Source organism: Ictidomys tridecemlineatus, unplaced genomic scaffold (assembly GCF_052094955.1).
Source record: "Ictidomys tridecemlineatus isolate mIctTri1 unplaced genomic scaffold, mIctTri1.hap1 Scaffold_58, whole genome shotgun sequence".
NCBI lineage: Eukaryota > Metazoa > Chordata > Mammalia > Rodentia > Sciuridae > Ictidomys > Ictidomys tridecemlineatus.
The window spans coordinates 511,319-526,555 of NW_027523917.1; the positions used below are offsets into that span (position 1 = coordinate 511,319).

At 36.3% G+C, this 15,237-nt stretch overlaps 1 protein-coding gene and 1 non-coding gene across 11 annotated transcripts in view; one reads left to right on the forward strand and one right to left on the reverse strand.

Moving 5' to 3' along the window:
• LOC144374108 (transport and Golgi organization protein 1 homolog) overlaps positions 1-15,237 on the reverse strand; it is a 134,633-nt gene that overhangs the window by 26,835 nt on the left and 92,561 nt on the right. For 8 of the 10 annotated variants that reach the window (XM_078037057.1, XM_078037059.1, XM_078037051.1 and 5 more), the window contains 4 exons: positions 14,288-14,374; positions 11,989-12,547; positions 11,067-11,270; positions 8,751-8,896 (listed from right to left, as the gene is read on the reverse strand). In XM_078037057.1, the coding sequence (XP_077893183.1) occupies positions 8,751-8,896; positions 11,067-11,270; positions 11,989-12,547; positions 14,288-14,374 (996 nt within the window). Of the gene's footprint in view, positions 1-8,750; positions 8,897-11,066; positions 11,271-11,370; positions 11,528-11,598; positions 11,889-11,988; positions 12,548-14,287; positions 14,375-15,237 lie in introns of those variants that run through there. The other 2 variants (XM_078037061.1, XM_078037062.1) reach the window with 2 other exon arrangements.
• LOC144374113 (U6 spliceosomal RNA) lies at positions 5,616-5,722 on the forward strand. The gene has a single exon (XR_013433610.1). It is a non-coding gene; the product is annotated as a U6 spliceosomal RNA (small nuclear RNA).

Genomic DNA, 15,237 nt, shown 5'->3' on the forward strand with positions numbered 1-15,237 from the left:
AGGCAATATGACAATCTCTGTTTTTAACTGATGTATTTAGATACTTTCCACTTAATAGGATTACTGCCGTGCATAGGTGTAAGCTTAATATAATCTTCTATTTGTTCCTTCTGTTCTTTGTTCTTTTTCTTTTCTTTCTGTCTTCTTTTGCAGAAATACCACTATCGGTATTTTTAGTGATTCCTCTATTGGCTTATTAAGCTATAACTCTGTTTTTTAATCTTAGTGCTTCAGGGTTTAGAATATACATCTTTAATTTGTCACAATCTACCTTCAGATGATACTATATTACTTCACATATTCAATAAGAACATTACAATAGTTACTACCCTTCTGAGATTTATACTGTTGTCATGTATTTTACTTTACATGTTTTCTAAGTCCCATACTACACTGATATTTGTCTTTAAACAGTCAATGACTTTTTAAAATGTTCAAATAAGAAAAATTATTTTAAATATTTATGCACACAGTCACCATTTTCAGTGTTTTTTACTCCTTTATTCCATTATTTCCATCTGCTGTCTTGGTGCAAGTGTAGGTGAATTCTTTCAGCTTGTATGTCAGTACAAGTCTTCATTTTAGAAAGATATTTCACTGGGCATGATATTATCGGCCAACATTATTACTCTTCAAATATATTAAAGGTATCACTCCACTATATTCTCTTATGCCTAATTTCTGACAAGAAATCTGATGTCATCCTTAGTTCTTCTCTACATAAATGTCTTCTCTAACTGCTAAGATTGCTCTTTATCACTGGTTTTGAGCAATTTATTTATGATATAATATACCTTGATATAGCTTTATTCATGCTTTTTGTACTCTAGTCCCATTTAATATCTTGGATCTGCAGATGTACAGTTTTCACAAATTTTTGGCCATCATTTCTTAAAATATTTTTCTGAATACCTCTCATAGCTCAACTTGAAACTGTCCCACAGCTCACTGATGCTCTGGTTCACTTTTCTTTAAGAGAAGAAATTTTCCCTGTTTCATTTGGGGTACTTCTCCTGCTATGTCCTCAAGTTCACTAACAATTTCATCACAATGCTTATTCTGGCATTAATCCCATCCACTGTGTTTATCATATATTTTCAACTCTAGAAGTCTGATTTTCTTAAAATATATCTTCTATATCTCTTTTTACCTTTTTAACACACGAAATATAGTAGTAATGACTTTTTTAAAAATGCCATTACCTCATTCTAACATCTCCGATAGTTCTCAGTTGGCTTTGATTGGATGATTCTTCTCCTCATCATTGTGGTTTGTATTTTTCTTGCTTCTTTGCATGCCTGGTAAGCTTTGATTCGATGCCATACATTACGAATTACTATTCTTAATATTTCATATACAATTAAATTACTGGAAACAATTTGATTCTCTTGGGTCTGAATATTTGTTAGGTATGACATAAATTGTAATAGTCAGTCCGAGGTAACATCCTTCTGATTATTCTACCCAACTTCCTTAGATAGTTTTTTCCAGGTGCTATTCTGGTCCCTGTGTTAAGACCTGTTCCTTCTAATCACTTAAGATGGTTTCTCTGACTTGCTAAGCAGTTTCATCACACTTATGTGCAGATCAATACCCTGCTGAACACTCAGAGAGCCTTTCACAGATTTCCAGAATTGTCTCTCAATGTAGCAACCTTCTTTTGGTACTCCACCCTGTGAATTCTAGTCACTTTGGTTTTCCTGGAATCTCAGCACCATCTCTCAATTCATGGTATCCTCTGGTTCTGCCTGACTTCCCCTTCTTTGTCATGGCTTGGGAATCTCTTAACATAGTAAAAGCTGGGGCAACTAAAGAGCTCATAGCATTTGTTCTTTATGTTTCCAGAATCATTCTTTGTTGCTTGATCTTCAATGTTACTGGATCTTAAAATTTTATATGTTTGTGGGGTTTTTTTCATATTTATTTTAGTTGTTTCAGTTGGGAAGGTGAAGCCAGTACCTATATAAAGCTATCATAGCTAGATGTAAAAATCATTTGCTTTTCTTTTTCTTTTTATGGTGCTGGGGATTGAACACATGGCCTCATGTGTGGTAGGCAAGTGCTCTACCACTGAGCTGCATATCCCTTTTCTCATTTGCTTATTTTTTTAATAGCAGAATGCATAATGAAATAAATTTTAAAAGTTAACTATAAAAGAGAGTAATATCAGGGTACACAGAACTGGGACAAAAGCTAGAGTTCTTTCAAAATCAGGCAGGAGAATCACAAGTTCAAAGCTAGCCTCAGCAACTTAGCAAGTCCCTACGCAACTTAGTGAGAACTATCTCTAAATAAAAAATAAAGAGCCTAGGTATGTGGCTCAGTGGATAGGAGCCCTGGGTTCAATCACCAGTACCAGAAAACAGAAACAACTTATTTTCACAAATTAACTTTGGCTCTTCTAAATATTTAAATAATTGTAAAATAAATAAAAAAAATCTTTAAAAATTAACACCTAAATATTGAAAGCAAAAATGAAACAACCTGTGATATCATGTTGGTGACAAACCACAGAAATGAATTATTTCAAACATACCTTAGTGGGATATAGCTTAAAGACAAGAGAATTTCATTTCATTTCAGGAATACATTCCTGAAAGTATTTTAAACAACATAAATATAGTCGTGTGTTGCTTAATAATGGGAATAAATTCTGAGAAACACATCTTAGGCAATTTCAGTGTGTAAACATCATTGAGTATACTTATACAAACCTAGAAAATATAGCCATTTCCACACATAGGTATTCATATATGGTATATCATCGCTTTGGGGATAAAAACCTATAAGATATTATTATACTGAATTCTGTAGACAATTTTAACATTGTAAATGTTTATATATCTAAACATATCAAAACACAAAAAAGATTAAAAATACTAGGTGTCAAGAATTTTTTAGCTCCATTATTATGCACTAATGACCAAAATGTCATTAAGTGGCACAAGACTGTAAACAATTATATTTATGTCATTGAAAACTGAAACTCCAACATCAGAGAAAGAAAACACAAATCTAAGATAGATGAAGTGAAGTAAAATCTCTCTAACATCCTGAATTTTCATGGGAATTATCTAAATGACATGATCAAAAATCCCCACATATTTCTGAGCTTTGTTCACTAAAAAGGCTTACAAATGACAGTCAATTTGAGCAATAAGCAATCCTAGTACTTGGAATGTAGCCTCTAAATATCATTTCCTATTGAAAGAAACCAAAGTTCTTTTAGAGAAATAGTTCCTTCAAGGTCTGGACAGGGAATGTTTAAGATGAACTTGGAACATCTCATAGTTCAAAAGCAAGGGAAACAGGTAACAATGACCACTAGGTGGTGGCAAAGGGTCCCAGGAGCCAAGATAAAGAGGCTTCTACAAGGCAAAAGGGGGAGAAATTGAGCATCAGATAAGAACAATTACTATTCCTAACTTGATTAAACACACCAAATATTTTTAAATGCATGACATCATATTGACTCTTAAATAAAAATTAAAAATATTTCAAAAGCCCCTTTGGGTATCATTTGATAATGCTAGAATAATACCTTACTATTCTGAAAAGTGTTTAAATGAAGAAAAGGAATCAAATGTTTATCTCCTGCCTTAACTATACAAACCGAATATCTGTGTAAAGAATAATCAATCATAGCCAGGCGCTGTGGCACACACTTGCAATCCCAGTAGCTTGGGAGGCTGAGGAGGGAAGATAGCAAGTTCAAAGTCAGCCTCAGCAAAAGTGAATTGCTAAAGCAACTCAGTGAGACCCTGTATATAAATAAAATACAAAATAGGGCTGAGGATATGGATCACTAGCCAAGTGCCCCTGAGTTTAATCCCCAGTACCAAAAAAAAGAAAGAATAATCAATCATAAATTTTTATTTGTATAGGCATCCCAGCCTTTAAATGAAGAAAGAAAAATCCCAGCAATTCAGACCATTGCTATTTTGCAACCTGTAATATATTAGCAAATCTCACCAAGGTCACTGTTGACTAGTAGTCAACATCAAAGGAGAGGACATGCAGATGTCAATGCAATATTTCCTATTAAGTTTTCATAAGAAACAGAATTGAACCTAAACCTGACTACCAATTTCCAAGAAATATAAAGCAACAGAGAGAGGCTGAGGTTGTTAGCTCAGCACTTGCCTAGAATGCATGGAGCCCGAGGTTCAATCCCCAGCACCACCAAACAAACAAACAAAAAAAAGGCAATAGAGAAAACAGGTTAAATTGTTGTACCAGGGGGATGTCATTTATTCACACAAACTACAATATATCCTAGAAGTCCCACAAACATATTTTTTTCAATTATTGCAAAAAGTTACAACAAAAGGAGAAATCAATAGAGAGTAACTTATATGAGACTTGTTCTCCCACTGAAAGCAACCAGAAAGTTGGAATATATATATTGGTACCAGGGATTGAACTCAGGAGCACTTGATCACTGAGCCACATCCCCAGTCTCAGCCCCATTTTGTATTTTATTTAGAGACAGGGTCTCACTGAGTTACTTAGCACCTCACTTTTGGCTTTGAACTTGTGATCCTCCTGTCTCAGTCTCCTGAGCCACTAGGATTAAGGCATGTGCCATCATGCCCAGTCAAAAAAGATTTTTAAAGAGCTATTTTTCAGATAGAAAGCCACAAGGAACATGCAACTGTCACCCCTAAGAGCAGGAGAACAAATAGGTGAGCATTCTACCTGGAGGCACCCTCTAGACCTCAGTTTGAAAAGGGGAACACAAATGGGGCACAACAGTCTCACTGAGGAGAGAGAGACCAGAGTTCCAGGAGATTAAGCAGCCAAAAATATGTAGAGAAAACTACCAGAAACATGGGAGCCACAAAGAAAAAGAGTTCCAGAAATCTGCATGGAGGTGGTCTTCAGTTTGGGGCTACATTCTAAGCAGTACCTGTGAGGGCCAAGAACAACTATAAGCTAACCAATCCCACAGTTGGCACTGAGCTGGGAGAAGTCTGGATTCCAGCTAGCCAGAGAGAGTTGACGTACAAAAACAGTATGGTCAACAAGCTCATGAAGAAGTATTTGATCCTGGCATCATGGCACATATTTGTAATCCCAGCAATCAATCCCAGGTTGAGGCAGGAAGATCCCAAGTGTGAGGCTGGCAACTTATCAAGGGCCTAAGGAAGTTAGTGAGACCCTATCTCAAAAGAAAAAAAAAGTTCACTCAATATCATTAATTATCAGGAAATAAACTCACAAAGACATACCCACTAGAATGGCCCAAGTGCTAGTGAAGATGAAGTCAAGTGGAAGTCTCCTAAATTGCTGGTGGAAGTATAAAATGATTGTGGTCATTTTTTAGTATGGCTTGACAGTATCACATAAGACAAAAACATACATTAAACGTAGGAGGCAATTGCACTCCTAGATATGAGTCCACTTATAGTGGCATATATATGAAACAGTACTGTAGGAAAAATGAATCTATAGTTTAAAAAAAAAGTTATCAATGGTTGCCTGGAAGGGGTGGTGAAGGCACTCACTGGGAAGGATCCCAAGGAAACCCCTTTTCTAGTGAAAAAAAAAAACTGTTCTATATCTTTATTATGGTAGTTTTTACATGGGTATCTACATTTGTTAAAACTCAGAGTGTGCTTGCTTTGGCAGCACATATACTAAAATTGGAACAATACAGAAAAAATCAGCATAGTCCCCGAGCAAGGATGACACCCACATTTGTGAAGTATTCCATAGTTTTGTGGAACCAACCCTTCAGCAGATGAATGGATAAAGAAACTGTGGTACATATATGAAATGGAATATTACTTATAGCATTAAAAGAGAAAAAAATTATGGCATCTGCGGGTGAATGGGAATATCAGGTTAAGGGAAGTAAGCCAATCCCCAAAACCAAAAGCTGTATGTTCTCTCTGAAAGTGGATGCTGACCCATAATGGGGGTGAGGTGGGTGGTAAGGGGCATGGAAAGAATGGAGGAACTTTGAGCAAAGGGGAGGTAGGACAGGTGAGGGGGCAGAGGGATAGGAAAGATGGTGGAATGAGATGAACCACATTACCCGAGGTACATGTAGGACTACAGGTGTTGTGTACAACTAGGAAAAGTTTTGTTCCATTTATATACAATGAATTGAAATGCATTCTGCTATCATGTATAACCAATTAGAACAAATTTAAAAAACTCACTGATATTGGCTATCAAGGAATTACTGTTAAGTTGTGTGATGGCCCGTGGGTTCATTATACTATTCTCTATGCTTTTCTTTAAAGCTTTTCTAATTAAATTTATTTTTTAACTAGTACATAGAAACAAACATTATAATTATTGAAGTAGGTAACATGACATTTTGATGCATGTATACACTATGTAACGTTTAAATCAGTTAAATATATCTACCTCCTCAAACATCATTTCTTTATGGTAAAACTTTCACAATCTTTTTTTATAGTATTCTAAAATATACAGTATGTTATGGTTACCTATAGTCCCCTACTATTCTCTCTGCTCTTATTTGAAAGTTTCCATGATAAAAATACTAAAAATAATTTTTAAATTAAGATATAACTTCAAATATTTAAAGGATTTCTATGTAGAAAAGAATTCAATTTTATAGAGGAAATCATGTGGAAGAAAATTTGGAGTCAATACAAGGATGAACTAGACAACAGAAGAACATATAGCCTTGTAAGAGAGTGACTCATGCTAGGAAATACTGGTGTACAGGCCTCATAACTATTCGTCAGGGCCACAGTAAAGAAAATAACAGCAATGAGTGAGAAACTAGACTAACAGCCTTCCAAGGTTTCTTCTAACACTAAGATTCTGCTAAGATTCCATTGATCAATGAATCTGATTGGTGCACATCTCCCAAACACATCAGAGCCTATTACTCTCCAGTCCTATCAGATATCATACTACTTGTTTAAGATTTTACATTGACTTGTTCATAATTTTTGCATATATTTGTTAAGTCCTTTTCTTAAGGCTTTCAAAAATCACAATCATACCTTACACCTGTTAGACTCTTTAGTCCTCGCACAATGTCCTGTACATACTGGGCCATCAAAATGCCTCTTTGAAATCTCCTTTCAAATCAGTCTCCTAACATTGTGCCTCTTCTTTGCCACTCACGTCTATGTCTTACCTATCACCGTACAATCACTGACCATACCTGCACCACATTCATGTCCCCTGACCTAGACCTAGAGGAGGGCTCTGTGCATACCTAAAAAATATGAATAAAGAAATCCTTCCCATATCATGAGGCTGTTAACTTTCCAAGTGATGCTGATTCACTCTGATAATCAAATTATGACTGTGGAAGACTGCTTTAATCACTGGAAATACAATTACTCTAACTGCCTGGCTCGTACATACCCCTTACCCAGGTGGCTGCCACCATCATGAACAAACATGGAGCCAACTGAAAAATGATTTGTTTCTCCCCACCACATCTTTTACACCCTGGTGGTCTTTCCTCCCCAGGTATTCATTGTCTTTATACCACCTTCTGACTGTCTACATGAGAATTAGGGCATGTGTAGGGGTAAAACCCTTCAAAATGCCAGACACCTCACCAGACATTTTACCTTGTCAAATCATTTAATTCTTATGATTGGAGTAAGCATTATCTACATTTTTCAGATGAGGAAAACTTTTTTCAAAAGTTTAGTTATTTGCCCAAACGTCTAAATGATAACCTTGGGATTTGAAACCAGATCTACCTGGCTTCAAAATCTACACATTTTACAAGGAAAACAACAACATCATCTTTCTTACACAAGCCTTGAAATAACACAACCTACAGGAAACAACTTCAGTTGAGGAGGATTACTGTCACAATGGCCCTAGGACCATCTTATCCTCCAACCTCTAAAAGCTTTCTCATTCCTATAATTAAACTCTAAAAGTCCAATATCAACAAATACCAATAGGGGGGAGGTAAGTCCTAAAATGCTTAGATAAGCTTCTAGACAGATTAAATGTCTTGTTTGGATCATGATTTTCTTTAGAAAGATCAGCCTTAAGTGACTCTTTCTAAGAAACAGATCTAACCTAATTCCTTTCATTCTTAAAACTTTCTAAGGATCCCCACTATTAATGGTCTAATGCTACTTTGGCTCATGACTTCCTTTAAGATTTGCTGGCCTCTCCAACAGGCCCATCCCCCTCCAACTTCACACTTTACAACACCAACTATTCACATTCTCCTGCCCTCCCCAAATATCCTTTCTTCATGTTTCCATTTTTCTGAACACATTTCTTCTGACTGCCAGCTTCCCCCACCACCCCAGCCTGTCTAATCAACAACAAACCACATGTCAGACTCCTGTTTGCCCTTTGCCTGTGCTTCAAACACATCTCAACCACTTTCTGACCTTACTGATCACCCTTCCAACCATAATAAATGCATTTATGGACAATAATGTTCTACCATCGAATAAATACATCTCTTTCTGCCATTATCTTACTGTGTTTCAAGTGAATGCTGTTATCTCCCTGCCAGAATGAAAGGTTCTGAGGGGAAGAACCAAGTTTTTACAGGTGTGCAAATGTCCAGCCTTGATAGACAGCAAATCTTCCTCATGTGCTAAACCAAGTAGCCATTAAAGCCACACCCCTATGGCTTTTGTTTCAGGAGCTATCTACTCAAAGGGTCAAGAGTCATTTTCATAAAGACATTTTAAGTTTTTCACTTCATGACCAGAAGCCACTTAAAAACTAATAAATAATCAACATTCTAATTGAAGAAACTATGTCAAACTTACCATCTTAGACAAATAAAGCAAGAATGAATATAACAAGAAAAGTATGTTGTCCAAAAGGGTGGCATCTGCTGGCTCTTTGACCTTTATCTCTAGTTGGTTTTCTGTATCAGCAGCATCAACAGGAGTACCTTCTGTTATAAGTAGCTCTAAAATTGAAAGGGGAAATTGCTATTTTATTTTATGCTATAGAATAAGAATTGTCTCTCTTCAGTTTCAATATTCATCGAGTGTTTCACTAAATATATGAGTCACAGTGCCTGGAATATGTGGCTCTCCTAAAGACAATTAACACAACAGAGAAGAAAACTTCAAAATCCTAATTAGAGCTGTCAAACCCTTCAATTATAAAATGAACAATCTCCAGTCTACTCTCCACTACTTCCATGGCCATACAACTGCTACCAGAACAATATTTACTCAAGGAAAATTTTTAAAACCAGAGATATATAGACAGGGTCACATTCAAAAAACATGGATTTAGTGCTGGTGAAACTTTGTGTTTAAAATTTTAGGAAAGCTGAAAGAGAGGGAGTCTTGGTTTGCAGATTTGCAGGTGGAATGGGCCAAGGCTTAACATAGTATCTGGCACCTGGCAGAGATACTCAACAATTATTTATTGAATGGACAGATGACAGCTATTTAAAAAGAACACAGTAGTACCAAGAGAGACTAAAGGGAATTGGGTACAGACCTGCATTGAGGCTCTGTGAATGAGGTAGAATTCCAGTTAGACCTGAGAGCTTGTAGGGGTGGAATTTCAGTATGAGTTACATGAGCCTGGGGTATGTTTGATTAAACAGCAGGAGTCCAGCATGCAGTTATTAAGAAGTTGGACCAGTTGCCTCTAAGGTCTTTCTCAACCCTGAGATTCTATTCACTACTATTTTTTTAAGCTTTTGCCTAATTTTTTTTTTTAGTTTTTGATGGACCTTTATTTTATTTATTTGTATGCAATGCTGAGAATCAAACTCAGTGCCTCATATGTTAGACAAGCACTCTACCACTGAGCTACAACCCCAGGCCCTCCATTCACTATTGGTCTATGAATTTGACTGCTGGTGAAGTCTGCCCCACTGGCTCAGCATCTCAGCACCTGAGACACATTAAATGACATTTGGGAAGATTTTACCTACTAAAGGTCATTGACATCATTTTGTGGTGGAACTTAAAAGGCCAGGGAAATAATTCATTCTTAATTCTGTAAGTCAAGTTTTCCCTATTCTTGAAAGTTTTGGAGCATGAAAATAACAAATCGTAATGGTGCGTGATTCATTTTCATAACCTTATAGAGTTAAAGACAGTTCAGAAGTCAGTAGTGTTCATATATAGATGCAATGTCTTCTGGAAAATGGGAGAACTCATATGTTATTCCTTCTCAAATTAACTGAATCCCCCCTTGCTATGAGTTCTCCTACACTCTGTGTGTGCAGATGGTGGGGGGAGGTTCAGATCAGTGCTGCCAAGCCCTGCACTGGTGCAGGATAATGCTTATAGCTATGCTTACAGACCAGAACCTTTAAAAACACAAAATACAGTAATTATGGCTTCATAGCACCATACTGGATGGGTTAAAATAAACAATTAGTCATCATCTAATTTACTGATAAAATGAGAGTGAGCAACACAAAAGTAGAATGCTGTTGATGCCATTATTGGGGATTTTTTTGAAAAATTGTTTCTCATCTCCCACTGGATACTGTGCACTATGATGAAGTATTCGTAAGTGTCAATCTAAAATCGATTGCAGTTCTGTACTGTTTGCTGTAAGTATATAGTATAAAGATCTGGACCATTGACTGCATTTGAAAAAGTTTAATTACCATGTCCAGGAAGCAAGTCAAAACAGGACTTGAGCTATATTATATTCCATTTAGAAGAAAAGGGAAGAAAAACACAGAATTTATGAGACTATGAACAGTGATTATTCAAGCTAACTTGTACTAGGCCAGACTTTCCTGGAAGGCCTGCTAAACACAGATTGTGGGTCCCACCCCTAGAGTTTCTGGTGCTGTTGGTCTGGTTGAAAACTACAGTTTTAGAGCATAAGGCCTTTGAAGAAAAATATTTTAGTTGTAAATGGTTTACACAAGCTAGTCATACCTAAACATTTGCTTTTAGGTGAGTTACAATCTCTGGCCTATTTTTGATTTCTAGTCATCTTTATTCTTGCTTTTCTCTCACTTAAGATATTTTTTTTTAACTCACATGTACCTATATCACTCTCTGCTCTATTTCGTACCTTTGGCAACAAATATCCTTGAAAGCCTTCATTATGGTAATGCCTCTACTTTGTAGAGAAAAATTGGCAAGCTTTACCTGGGTCTACTTTCTCAGTATTTGGGATCTGAGACACTTCTGAAACACCCATGTCCTCAGTCACAGGTTGATTCAAGAGGCTGGGCTCTTCAGGATGGTTCATATTAAAATGATGACGCAGGAGGTTTGGCTCTTCATGAAGATTTCTATTAAGACGATTTGTGTTCTCTTTAGGAAAATCATCTTCATGGGGTGGCTGCATCTCTACAAGGGAGAAGAATGCATTGAGCCAGATGGATGACACTATCTACCCCCACTTAAGCCCAATGATCAGCACTCCCCCTCAGCACACAGTTCCAGATACCTCAACACTGCCCTCCATGTCCTGGCATGAGCCCATGAGAACAACTGGGCAAGGATACGGGAGGGTTAATTGTTTTCATCCCATTTAAAGGATGACTGAACTATACAGTCAAATTTATAAAGAAGCCTTTAATCCAAAGTATTTAATCCAAAGTATTTCATAAACAAATACATTTATGATAGAGGCTTCAATAACTTACATTCCCTTGGCAAACCAACATACACTCACATGAATAAATGTGCAGAAGAGAATTCTGGTCCAGAACAAAAGTGCAAAATGTCTATTCTGCTCAGAAATAACAGGAACTCTTTCATCTACAAGTGTGCTGGTCTCAATGAGCCAGTATAGAGAAGGGAATTCCATAAGTCTAGCTTGCTTAATGTGCCTTTCAAATATGTTCAAAGTAACCTAGGAGCCAAATGGTGAACCTATCTCCTTCCTGAGCTCAGGACATAGACCAATAGGATCCAGAGCAAAGATTATCTCTTTACAGGTTCATATTCTACCCTGAACATTCACTTGCACTTTGCATTCTTATCCAAAATATATCTGCTTTCATTAAATGTACAACTGTTTTCTTCCCCAAAAAACTTTCCTCCTTTCCCATTTCCATATCACCTCGTTCCTTGTCCATCATGTCTACCCTTTTGGCTGTGGTTTCAGTTTTCTTTAAAATCTTCCAAATTATACTCATTTCTTGTTTCTTTTCTTTGGTTTCTAGATAAGGATTGATTTCTTTTTTCAAAAGTTTATAAGCATCAGTCTTCTCCTGTTCGTTTGAGACCTGAGAAATGTTGCTGGTTTTGTTTTTTTCACTTTCTGGCACTTTCAATTTATCTGGTAGTATTTCTTCAAAAAGTTCAAGTGAAGTTTGTTCACCCTGAGCATTATCTGTTTGACTATCTGCATGAGGATGGTTCTTCTGAGCCAAAAATTGTTCCTCAAGATCCACAGTGTTTTCTGAGAATGCACTTTCAATTTGTTGTGAGTTTGCTACTACTGGTTTAGGTTCAGGTTCAACATCCTGGGAGACTTCAGGAAATTGTCCCACTTTTTCTATAGCTTTCTCAGAATCTTCATTTGCAGAATCATACAATTCCAAAAATCCTAGAAGTTCTTCTACGTTATAATTATCAAAATCATCTCCTCCAACATCAAAACATACAAAATCTTTCTCCTGTAAGGAAAAGAAAACCATTAATGTGTCAATAACAAAGTATCACAAAAGCAAACTCATCCACGCTCCCAAATTCAGGATTGGTTCTAAAGAATCTTTGAGGTCAACCACATTACCCTCCTCCAACCCCCACTGCCTAACTCCATCTATAGCTGAGTAAATCTGTCTTTTTCTAGACTACAGTGTTAGAAAGTCTATTCTTTCTTTCTTTCTTTTTTTAACATGGGTCATATTCTTTAAAAAGCATAATGAGTAAAAATGGTGACAATTTGGTCTCCAACTGCCTGACTCTTGGGTCTCTCTCAATTTGCTCTGAACATAAGTAGGGAAAGGCAAGGTATCACTTATAGGATCCTCCAGCTCTTAATATCTACACCTATGTTTCAGAAATTTAACTCTTAATCATTTGCTCAGGAGAAGCTGGAAGATCCTGCAGCATTGAGAAAAATGAATCAGTTTTAAAGTATCTTACTGAGATACAAGTACATTGGATGGAATAAAGAATGATATTAAGGAGGCTCCTCACATTATTATTACCACAAGAACAAACTGAAAACAAGATTCAACAAGGTATACACCTTTATCTTCATCACGGTTTCACAGTCACTAAGATCTCTCTCAGGATTATGTGTATATTATCTAATCTTCCTTCTTGCTACTAGTAAGCAAATTGATATAAAAGGAGCCATAGTATGAATGGACATGTTTTTAAAAAAATTCCATTCCTAATTAAATCTTCATAATATTCTGCGGGGGTTCCGGGGGTGGGGGAGGCAGTTCAATGTAGTAGGGATGAGTGATTTCCTCTCCTCATCACATGCATTTCTAAGCCATGAGGGATGCATGTAATGGGAAATACAATGAGAAGGCAGAGTTCAAAACAAATGAGTTCTCTGTAATCAGTGAACTGCTGTCACAGCTTAAATGCCAAGAACTCTCTTTACCAACAATGAAGTCCAACAAGCAACAGAAGTGATTTTATGGCCCCTGAGATTATAAAGAAATTTTAGGAACAGCAACAACAAACAGGATGACTTTATCCATTCAGTCCATCTAATCTAAGAACTGTCCTAGCCTAGCAGTTTGCATATTCTACAGCCACTACAAAGAGCTGCCCAAAGATGTTTCAGTGTTGGTGGGCATCAATTACTATACAATTTAAAACTCTAGAAAATAATCAGCTGAAGTGAGAATTCTAGAACACGAAATACTTTCAGTCACAAAATCAATTTAAGTCAGAGCACCATACAGGAATGTTGTATAAAGGAAGCAGTTGGGGCCTTAAAAGATCTGAGACTGAACATCACCTGAAACGCTCAGGTCCCCTTTTCCAAATCTATAACATGTCTATGATCCCGTATATGACTAAGAATAAGAAACCTTTGTAAGTACATATTTCTAGCCTAGTATAAAAGTTAGAGTTTATTAATTTAACCTAAATATACTTAAAATGTCTAATAACTATCCAATGAGTTTTGCCTGTAAAATGAAATTATTTGCCTCTTAGAATATCTGTTTCAATATATTAGACAACTCTCAGATTATAATATAATCACCCTTGAATGCCTTTCAAACTTTTTTTTTTTACAGGTAGTCTGATTTCAAATGAAAATCTGACACACAAATGTTAGATTGCCCCCCAAACACATTATAAAACATTCAGAAGCAGTTAACTGAATATAACTGATGGATTTATAAGCCAGTTTACAATTGAGAACAAAAAAGAAATCCATAACTTACATCTGTTGGAATTTGTAGCTCTTCTTTAGTATGTTCACGAACTACCTTGATGAAATCTTTTGGAAAGTATCCAAACATACTGCCAACCTATAGTGCAAAAGAGACAAATATCAAATAAATTCTGTACAAGGAATATAAATAAGAGATTTCTCAGAAGTGGCAGGAAATATAGACATAATAGATAGGTATATGGTATAACCAAGAAAGAAAGTTGCTATAACAATTACACTGAGATTATTATTCCAAATAAAAATTAAGTACAGAACTATTAAAGCAACATTTCCAACCACTGAAGTTTTCTTTTTTACATTTAGCTTAATTCTCAACACAGAGCATATAAAGTTAAGACTTCTGAAGTAAATAAAAGATCTGCATAGAAGATTATTGGATACTATATGGTTAAAACTATGTAAATCAAAGCTGGTTATAAATGCAATTCCAAATAACCTCTAGCAAGAATTTACCTGTACATTTTGTAGCATTGCTCATAAACCAATATTTATGTCTTTCTTAACCAATACACAATAGTCATAAAAATTAATAAGTAAAAACAATACAAAAATCTCTAAAATGTATTACCACTATAGCAGATGTATTGATAGTATATGCTTTCCTAGCTTTGTCCAAATCTACTTTTACAAGCACTTGGGGAGTGCTGAGGGCCATTGTCAAGTAGGAATGAAGCTTCAAAATTTCCTTGCCAGCGTACCCCATGTTAAATGGATTTCGCTGTTGACATTGCATGTAAGGTGACCTTGCTCAAGGACCAAGGCAGATCTGGGTTTAGAGCTGATCAGGTTTGAGGAAGTATCCCACTCCTTAGGGTGTTCCCGGTTTAAGACAAAAGGAGTTTTAGGGAAGTTGGAGGTTGAAGATTATTGCTGCTGGGAGTAGGGCGTGCCTGCAGCCTGAGTTCCCGCTGAGTTCTCCTGGAGAAAAAGTTTTTAGGA